The 9,310-nt window shown below is 38.0% G+C and overlaps 3 protein-coding genes across 6 annotated transcripts in view; 1 reads left to right on the top strand and 2 right to left on the bottom strand.

Annotated features, from left to right (window-relative positions):
- LOC109539226 (beta-galactosidase-1-like protein 2) overlaps nt 1-1,318 on the top strand; it is a 4,100-nt gene extending 2,782 nt beyond the window's left edge. The window contains exons 8-11 of the mRNA XM_019906855.2: nt 421-583; nt 638-768; nt 817-959; nt 1,008-1,318. Coding sequence (XP_019762414.2) covers nt 421-583; nt 638-768; nt 817-959; nt 1,008-1,265 — 695 coding nt within the window. The 3' untranslated portion in view covers nt 1,266-1,318. The remainder of the gene's footprint in view (nt 1-420; nt 584-637; nt 769-816; nt 960-1,007) is intronic.
- Nucleotides 1,270-3,014, bottom strand: LOC109539230 (probable U2 small nuclear ribonucleoprotein A'). Of its 3 annotated transcripts, XM_048668569.1 has the most exons (6): nt 2,920-3,011; nt 2,529-2,863; nt 2,136-2,353; nt 1,931-2,081; nt 1,610-1,870; nt 1,270-1,558 (listed from the first exon to the last, which is right to left on the bottom strand). In XM_048668569.1, the coding sequence occupies exons 2-6, from the start codon at nt 2,546-2,548 to the stop codon at nt 1,309-1,311; spliced, it is 900 nt and encodes a 299-aa protein (XP_048524526.1). In that variant the 5' UTR covers nt 2,549-2,863; nt 2,920-3,011; the 3' UTR covers nt 1,270-1,308. The 3 variants fall into 3 exon arrangements, with proteins under 3 accessions (XP_048524526.1, XP_048524528.1, XP_048524527.1); XM_048668571.1 differs by lacking the exon at nt 2,529-2,863 and having other exon boundaries at nt 2,920-3,014; XM_048668570.1 differs by lacking the exon at nt 2,920-3,011 and having other exon boundaries at nt 2,529-2,873.
- A 1,319-nt stretch (nt 3,015-4,333) lies between these two features.
- Nucleotides 4,334-9,310, bottom strand: part of LOC109539232 — a 10,687-nt gene continuing 5,710 nt past the window's right edge. For both annotated transcript variants that reach the window (XM_019906863.2, XM_019906861.2), the window contains exons 2-4: nt 5,185-5,313; nt 5,037-5,134; nt 4,334-4,453 (exon numbers count right to left, since the gene is read on the bottom strand). In XM_019906863.2, the coding sequence (XP_019762422.1) occupies nt 4,409-4,453; nt 5,037-5,134; nt 5,185-5,313 (272 nt within the window). In that variant the 3' untranslated portion in view covers nt 4,334-4,408. The remainder of the gene's footprint in view (nt 4,454-5,036; nt 5,135-5,184; nt 5,314-9,310) is intronic.

The following is a 9,310-nucleotide window of genomic DNA, read 5'->3' as shown; positions in this document are numbered from 1 at the left end:
CAAAATTAATACTCCAAATATATGCCAAGGCTTAAAGTAGCAACAACGCTACACATGTAAGTAAAAATAATTGAGTATCTGAACAAAGAATTCTAGTCTCTTCCCAAATTTGATTGTCCTGACTAATCACCTGTTAGGCCTAATTAATCTTAGAATGTTTTAAAGTGTTGCAATTGTGATGTATTTTGGTGTATGATATGATGAAGCTGTTGACAAACTGTGATTGTTTTTAAAATTAATTAAAAAAATTTTTTTAACACTATCTGTTATTTTAGAGAAACTGATGATGGTGGAAAACACCGAAACGTATTTTAATTGATAAATAGACAATAAATGACTGAAGCCCAGGAATTGATTTTGATTTGGAATTGAAACACAGTCAGGAAAGTATGTACAATTTATATGTTTAACAATGTTTAGGTCAGAGCTTTGGATACGTCGTTTACCGAAAAACTAACTTGGACCTGAAAGCGAACTCCGTTCTCGAAATTACTGGCTATGTAAGAGATCATGTCTTAGTTTTACTCAATGGAAAGTTGGTGAACTCCTTGTTGTCCCGTGTTGACGATCTGGATGGCTTTGGGTGAGTTTCGCCAACTGTACTTAGAGTCTTTGGAGTTGAGGCAAAGATTTCCAGCTATTGGAGATTGGAGAATTCGTCCATACTCCTCTCTAGTGAAGCTCTGCGGGACGCCACTTTGGACTTGGTGGTGGAGAACAACGGCAGAAACAACTTCGGAGTGTTGAGCCAATATCAGCAGTTTAAAGGTACTTTTGGAACTAAGTAGAACTAGGGGGTAAAATGCGCAACTTCAGGCCTAATTGACGACGTCAGTGTGGACAAAGAAGTGATCAACGACTGGGAGATCATTCCATTGGAGTTCAAAAGGGCCTGGAACCAGCAACTCACTGGGTGGCACAGAATTGAGAGCAGAGACTCCGTCCCTGCCTTATATCGAGTAAAAAATTCAAATCGTCCAATTCTTGAATACATTAATGGTTTTCAGGCGGTTTTCCAAGCAACAGAGCCTCTGAGGGACACCTACATTAATGTCCAGGATTGGCGGAAAGGAATAGTTATTATTAACGGATTTGTTCTGGGAAGAATCTTCGCCGTTGGGCCTCAACAAGCCCTTTATCTGCCTGCAGGACTATTGCAGACCGGCGAAAATGAGCTGATTATCTTCGAGCATTTCAGTGCTCCTGAGTACCTGAAGTTTTCCGCAGAGCCTCTTTTCGGCTACGGGACCTTCATTGAGGAATAACCGGTTTCAAATGAAAACAACAAATTTATTAATTAAATTCTCCCTAGACCAAATAGTTATTCCCCATTGGTTTGGATGGGTGTAAATGGTTCCTCACAGGGGATTTAGGAAAATAATTGCTGGTTCTACCCGTGAGCTTTCTTAAGAGGTGAGGAACCCGCACTTGAGTGGACTTGAGCAGATGGTGCACAAATGGAGTTGGGAACATTTTCTTGGCCTGCGCCCGTTCATCGGCAGTGATTCTCTTGTCGTCCAGATGCACCAAGTTGGGGATCGCTGATATCACATAGAGCCTGAAAATACCCGGCTAGTCACTAAGAGTTTGCGAGGATTTTTTCAAATACCTGTACTGCAGGTACTGGTAGACGTTTCCCGTGGTCATAAAGGCTGGAACTACCGGGTTGCCCATTAAGGACAGAAATCTCAATTTCGGGCAGTTGTAGCGCAGCGCTTCCACCCAGCAAAGGTTGCTGATTTTGCACTTGTTCAAATAGAGCAGCTCTAACTTGGGCATGCAAGGGATGTTGGTGTCAGCGGAGCTGATTGGATTCTTGTCGGCTATCAGTGAGGTCAATTCGGTGAAATAGTCCAAAAAATCCAAGTTTCTTTAAAAAAAACCCTCATTGCTCGTTACAAACCGGGGCGGTTCAACTTCCCCCACATACCCGATGTTGTTGTCCGAAATGTCCAGTATTTTAATGATGGGCCCAAAGGCTTCGCACACTAACTTGGGCATGTATGCAAGTTTTTCGTTGGCTAGAGAAAGACGTCCCACTTTGGAGTCATCTTGGGTGGAACCTTCGTCATCCAAATATCCTGCAAATTTTTGGCTCAGGATTAGGGCGCTTTCAAAATTCTTGATGTACAAACCCATCAGAATGTTTCCCAGATTTGTCATGGCGCTAGTGCGAATCTCTGTATATAGAAGATTGTTTATAACATTCGGCAGCGTTTGCTTGGTGAAGGAAATTCCTGCAACACTCGAATCGTCCAACGAGTCTTCTAACACGGGCAAATCTGGCCACAGTTCGTTGATGTTGATAAAATCGTTGGTTGCTTCATTGTCCGAAGACGCTGAATCCGTTTCTCTGTTTTAAATCATTTAATTAAAACCAGCACAGTGACTTTTTCATTCAAAGGAAAATTAATTCACATTTTGCGTTCATAAAACACGTGTGGTTGTTCCAACTAATGCCTAAGTATGCATGCGACATTTTACAGATAACCCAGTTAGCAGGTGATTTAATGTGAGTTTACACTTACTCATCAGCCTTCTCTAACATTTTTATTTTATAAACTGGACACTATTAGACAGTCAGACACTACACAATTCACGAGTTTTGCAGCTTATTTCGACGGTTGCTTTGCGGGGTTTTTATCGACACAAGTCAGTCTCTTTACAGTGCAAAGAGACTCAAATTTTGTACTTAAATCGTCTTCTTATCTCTTCAGATAATTCACTGCAATGTCGTGAATTGACTTCGGAAATATTGCTTATATTGTGGACGTTTCAAATCGATTAAACTGGCTGCTCGTGCAGACGCAGTCAAAAATTGTTCCTTTTAGGTTTGGTTGCTGATGTTCATTAAACTAAGTATCTTCCATTGTTGGAAATTTAAAAGTAAATTGATCTTAATTATTTTCGAGCACTTACCATTAGTGAGCTTCTCTTCGACAAGACACGATGAATGTTTTACGTTGTAATAATCTGGTGTGTTGTTTAGTCAAATCTTATCTGTGTTCTTCAATAACTGCTTATCAAATGACGCTCATTCGGATTTTTAATGCCAATTTTCCATGTTAATCTGACAATTTATTATACCTATATTTATGTGTTTGTTGGTGCGTTACTGGCCGTTGTCTGCTGCAAACTTTTGAAGAAGTTCGATTGAATTTTAGAGCAAAGGCTTCCAAACTTGAACCGGATAATGAAAGTCTTCATGGTTTTTCCAAAATGTTTTGTTAAATAATGATTCTTACGCATTCTATTGCAAATTTCGGATGTTCTCAAACCGCTTCCTCTAAAAGATCATTTGAACTAATCAGATGTTTCTAACAGTTTCCGAGTTTTCCGAGCCTCTTGAACTCAAAGAGACCAAGAAACATTCAATATTTTCGCTTCTAAGCTTTAAACGGTAAATACATTTGGATAAAATTAATTAGCCACAAATGGTGCGCAAAAAGCTCTATCGAAGAGATTCTAAAGAAGGAATTTCTTTCGAGGAATAACCGAAACTCTAGAAATCTCAAATCAGAAAAGATTCTGCCGAATTTTCCAGCCGTTTTCAATCAATTTCAAGGGAATTTTTGGGGCCTTATTCGGGGGCTAAAGTCCAGTTTCAATCAGAAAATGCTCGTTCATCATCTGGGATGTGGGCTTTCAGATGGCGTTTTCCAATAATACAAAAATGGAGAATAAGACTTACTTTATTGTTACTATAATTGTTAGTTCAATAATCAGCGCTTTGACTGATCAGAAAATTACAAGAATACTCCTCCTCGATGTAGCACCTACATAAGAGCTGCGAACAAAGTTTTCCTTTATATATCAGGAACTACAAATCTGGATCCAATTTTTAAGAAATTATTATAATTGACAGGAACTTATATGTTTTTAGGGACTCGATGGACTTTTCCGGCGCAGGACCTTAAGAGTCGACAGGGAAAAAATTGAAAAAGGAATTATTTTGAATTTAAACCCATTTGCAAACGACCGTTTTATCGCCCTATTTTTATGAGCATTTAGTATAGAAGCCAGAGGGAGTTGAATGTTTACACTATCAAAAATAATAAAAATTTCCTATACGGACCTGACGCAAATCAAATTTTCAACATTTTCTCGAATGGGCGATTAATTTTCCACAAAAAAATGCCTCTATATCTACAACAGTTGCGCGACTATACAAGCAATGTTGGTCATCCTAAGCGACTGTTGAAGGTCCCATCAGAAAAAAAGTCCATTACCTTGTATAAAAACCCTGTTTAGGAAAGGTTTGACTACACAATTCTACACATAGCTAGACATTACTACACATAAGAAAAAAATAACCAACCACATAACGATGAGATTCGATAATTAAAACTGATTTATTCAAAGACAGTTGGCAAATTTACATTTGGGCTACGCCGATTTCAGTCGATGTTTATTTCCTCTCGAGTTCATGTTCTTTTCTTAGGTAGTTGCGGACCTGGAAATAATCAGAAAAACGAATAATTCCGATTGTGTTTGCTCTAGAGGAAGAATACGCTGAAATTGAACGTTTATCGGTATGTGAAACTGTGGACAAAACGAAGCGAAATCTTGAAAACACGCCTCACTAAATGAAGTGGCTCTTAGCCATAATTGCTGTAATTTTGCTGGTGATTGATCACCTATCAACAGTGTATCTCAATTCGGTATCGGGCATTTACTACAAAGATAGATTTGAGCCGAACCACAGACAAACGACTTGAAATTGAAAAAAACAACAATTTTTCTAGTACAAATTACCACAAACCACTCGTAATTAGTAAATTATCAGCAGAAACTTTAAAACTTAATAATACACGGTAACGAACAACATAATTTAAAGTTTGTTTTCGAAGAAAAACCCAAATTCGAACACCGTTTCCCATTGGAAGTTTCTAATGGATTAAGTTTTTGTGCGAATTTCACTTGGAAAAAGTTGGATAAATGTAACGTATTTGTGAACATTTTCTTAATGCATTTCTTGGACCTCTGGAAAATTGCCACCGAAATAACATGAAAAAATAAACAAGTTTCCAACCCACCCATTCTCTGATGTATTTGTTCATCTGCTCGTACTGCTTGGGGGATAAAGCCGTTTGAGTGAATTCTCTAGAAGCATAAGGTAATTGACTTCTGGGCCCTGAAAAATCCTTCCATAAACTCAAGGGTTTCTTCAGTGTGTTAAAATACCTTTGAAGACATCTGCAGGAATTTCCGCGTCTTGTGCTTCAACTGGCATTGACTCTTCACTGGCTTCAGCCATGTAGGTTCTTTTCCCTATGCCGCCATAACAAGAGTGTCCAAAGTATTCACATCCACCTGGAAAAAATTAATCTCTGAACCACCGCCAGTTTTTAACAACCTTTTTATATTGCAAATGACCACAAACAGCTAAAAGCATGCTTTTAAACCACCAACAAATGTATGCATGTTTCACCCGAATAATCTCGTTATTTCCCCAAGCCTATGAAAGTTTATATTAGTTTTGGTGGGTCAGTTTCAAGCAGGCTTAGTTTCCAAAAAAACTAGCTCTAAATTGCAATTTCCCACCCTTCACATGTGGACTTCCCTTCAGTTTCCTTCGTGCTTTTCACCAAATATGTTTTTAATTACCGTCCATGTAGGGTCGACCCCGAACACGAATTTAAATAGGATTAACTCCAATGTAAAAGTACACAAAATGATTCAAAATCGCTGTGGCAAATGCATTTTGCAAATTTGATTTAATGGTTTTTCCATATTTCCTTTGTTTCAGAGAAATGACTCGACTTCTATTGAATCAAAGGAAGGCCTGCCCTAAATGCTTTGTAGCCGGAAAACAGGCATTTTGCAGATGTATAAGTAAGCTAACGAACCGGAAGCAGGCTGTGGAAGCAAACGTATTTTTGGTCCTTCGAGCCGGATCCATTTAGTATATTGAGTTTATTCCAGAATTATCGAAATATCTTGGTYATCAAATTAATCAATCAGCTTTTTGCAAAAAAAATGAWCAACTTGTACTTACATTAGTTTGGAAGAYGCRMATTTTTAAATGAGGARGCGCAGTTTCGTAAAAACTTKCACTTTCATSTSCATATTTTCTRGGCCGGCAAAAATCAAGGTTTTGRACGAYTGATATGAAACTYTCAGCATTTGTCCACTCAAGTATCGCCTAACGATGGTKGAAATTTCAAGTTCTTACTTACATTAGTTTGGAAGGCGACTGATATGAACCTTTCAGCTTTTGTCCACTCAAGTATCGCCTAACGATGGTTGAAATTTCAAGTTGCTACTTACATTAGTTTGGAAGATGTGAATTTTTWAATGAGGAAGCGCAGTTTCGTCAAATCTTGCACTTTCATCTGCATATTTTCTGGGCCGGCAAAAATCAAGGTTTTGGACGACTGATATAAAACTCTCAGCATTTGTCCACTCAAGTATCGCCTAACGATGGTGGAAATTTCAAGTTCTTACTTACATTAGTTTGGAAGATGCGAATTTTTAAATGAGGAAGCGCAGTTTCGTAAAAACTTGCACTTTCATCTGCATATTTTCCGGGCCGGCAAAAATCAAGGTTTTGGACTACTGATATGAAACTCTCAGCATTTGTCCACTCAAGTATCGCCTAACGATGGTTGAAATTTCAAGTTGCTACTTACAATAGTTTGGAAGATGCGAATTTTTAAATGAGGAAGCGGAGTTTTGTAAAAACTTGCTCTTTCATGTCCATATTTTCTGGGCCGGCAAAAATAAAGCCTTTGGACGATTGATATGAAACTTTCAGCTTTTGTCCACTCAAGTATCGCCTAACGATGGTGGAAATTTCAAGTTGCTACTTACATTAGTTTGGAAGATGCGAATTTTTAAATGAGGAAGCGCAGTTTCGTTAAAACTTGCACTTTCATCTGCATATTTTCTGGGCCGGCAAAAATCAAGGTTTTGGACGACTGATATTAAACTCTCAGCATTTGTCCATTCAATTATCGCCTAACGATGGTTGAAATTTCAAGTTGCTACTTACATTAGTTTGGAAGATGCGAAGTTTTAAATGAGGAAGCGCAGTTTCGTCAAAACTTGCACTTTCATCTGCATTTTTCTGGGCCGGCAAAAATCAAGGTTTTGGGCGATTGATATGAAACTTTCAGCATTTGTCCACTCTGGTATCTCCTGACGATGATGAAAATTTCAAGTTCTTACTTACATTAGTTTGGAAGATGTGAATTTTTAAATGAGGAAGCGCAGTTTCGTAGTTAGTTGTAAAGTTTTCTGGGTCTTGGTCTTTCATTCTTTCAGCTCGTTGCTCAACATCCAGGTCCCACATCAGAATATGGCTGCATCAATCGGTAACAGAAGCCTTAGGTAAGACTGTGTAAAAGTTCGGTTCTTTTTGGTCCAGTGGTTTGTTTTTTATCATTTGCAGAACCTTCATCACTTTTGCGACTTTTGGCCGTTTTTGCAGTGTCACTCATCATGGCTCGTTACTCAGCACTGAGATCCAATATCAGAATCTGAGCTTCGACTGTCGATAACAGAAGTATCAGTTAAGAATGGACGTGAGTTTCGTTCCTTTCCGGACAGCGGTTTGTTTTTTTAAACAATTGGGGAACCTTCGGCACTTTTGCGATTTTTGGCCATTCTACAGTATCACCCATCAACCTCTCTTTAGATATCAGAATCTAAGCTTCCACAGTCGCTAACAGAAACCCCAGTTAAAACTGTGTGGAAGTTTGGTTTCTTTCGGCCCGCTGGTTTGTTTTCTATCAATTGCTGGATCCTTTGGAACCCAAACGTTTTCGATTTTTGGCCATTCTTGTCCTGTCTTCTTTGACCACTCATTCCTCAGCATCCAAGAGACCCGAGCGAACATAAATTAATCATCAAATAATTTCCTGATGTCAAATAGCTAGTGCACACTGCGAAATCAATTAAATTAGCAACGAAACTAACAGGTGGAGGATAATACCAAAATAATTGGATCGGAGTTGAGGGGTTAAATAAAGTCAAGAATCAATCAACCAAGTAATCAAATGTTCCAAATTGTTTTGCCAAATTCCTCACTCACTTATCGATTTGCCATAAATGCAGTCAAGGAAATCACTTTTGAGGTAACAAGTTTAAACAAATCCATACAAAGTGGAAAGCGGTGCAGCAATTTTTCTTTGCCGCACCGAATTCTATGAGTAAATACTGTTCGACTTGAAATATATTTAGTGCAACCATGTGTGTTTAAGGATTTCACATCTATTTCCATTTCCTGTTGACCGAGTTTTGGTATTTTCCAAGTTCAATTTGGCTAATTAAATTAGTGGATAAAGAAGCTTATTTTCAGCTATTGGGGGCTTAAGTTAATTTATTCTCCTAACTTTTGTTTCATATTTTGTGTCAAGTTTATACCGGACTGATAATCCGACAGATTTTGCGGCCCTAATTAGTTGGCAGTTATCTCTAATGAATTTGACGAACGACAAGAAGTTTCCCAGCATTTTGTTGCCATCGAATTCATTCCGAAAATCTGCAAGTTTTGACGAGGAGTTTTAATTAAATTTTTGCCTGCTTGCATTTGTGCCATTAATGTGCGTCCGAAACTCTTATTGGGCACATTAAGGCTTTAAGGCGCAATAATTTTATCGCAACAACTTCTCTAAAGCGACCCGAAGATATCAGCAATCTGAAATAATACAATGCATGTCAGAAACAACATACTTAGTTGTAAGTAATGTTCCTTCAGCCTTAATGGCCACTCATCCTAATGTTTGTTAGATGAAAGTTGCGATAAACTAGAGAAAAATACTGGGAGGATTTCTGGTGTTTTAAAAAGAATAAGATGCTATCAAACCGGACCCAAAAGGATAAAGTTCCAAGGCATTTTTATATGAAATCCAGTTAGGAGCTGAAAAATCAGGAACTTTGGCCCGCATTTTTGGCAGAAATACATTCAAAACAAAAGCTTGTTTTGAGCAAATTTTACTGAAAGAAAATTGTTGTGCTTGGTTTCCAGCCTTGGAAATGCAAAGGACCATGTGATGATAGGTAATCAATAAAGTATTTTTAAATATCAGAGCACATCTCTAGGCTTTCCGATACATATCGCTAGTTTGTCCAGTAAAGCATATTTATTTTCGGTCAATCACAGTTTTAGCAGATAATTAATTGAATTGATTAAAAAATAAAGTGTTCTTAGTTATTAAATTGTATCTTTAACTGAAGATTGACTGGAAGTTTATCTAAATTAGCAGGAATTTTAGTTTGTAATCGGAATAAGCTAAAAGAGTGTATATTGTAGAGAGCAAACTGGCTCTGGCAAAATGCATTAAGTACTTACAGTAAAGAATAAAGA

The sequence above is a fragment of the Dendroctonus ponderosae genome, unplaced genomic scaffold (assembly GCF_020466585.1).
Source record: "Dendroctonus ponderosae isolate FM_Combo_2020 unplaced genomic scaffold, Dpon_F_20191213v2 Dpon_F_20191213_7, whole genome shotgun sequence".
NCBI lineage: Eukaryota > Metazoa > Arthropoda > Insecta > Coleoptera > Curculionidae > Dendroctonus > Dendroctonus ponderosae.
Note: the sequence above shows the minus strand (reverse complement) of the source record. Positions and strands in the feature narration are given on the sequence as shown.

What these genes read in the sequence shown, in the direction of transcription:
- LOC109539230 (XM_048668569.1), bottom strand. Translation starts at nt 2,548, where the DNA reads ATGTTAGAGAAGGCTGATGA. An exon ending in TCTGGGAAACATTCTGATGG is followed by an intron (nt 2,082 to 2,135) that starts GTTTGTACATCA and finishes AAAAATTTGCAG; the next exon opens with GATATTTGGATGACGAAGGT. An exon ending in ATTTCGGACAACAACATCGG is followed by an intron (nt 1,871 to 1,930) that starts GTATGTGGGGGA and finishes TTTTTTTTAAAG; the next exon opens with AAACTTGGATTTTTTGGACT.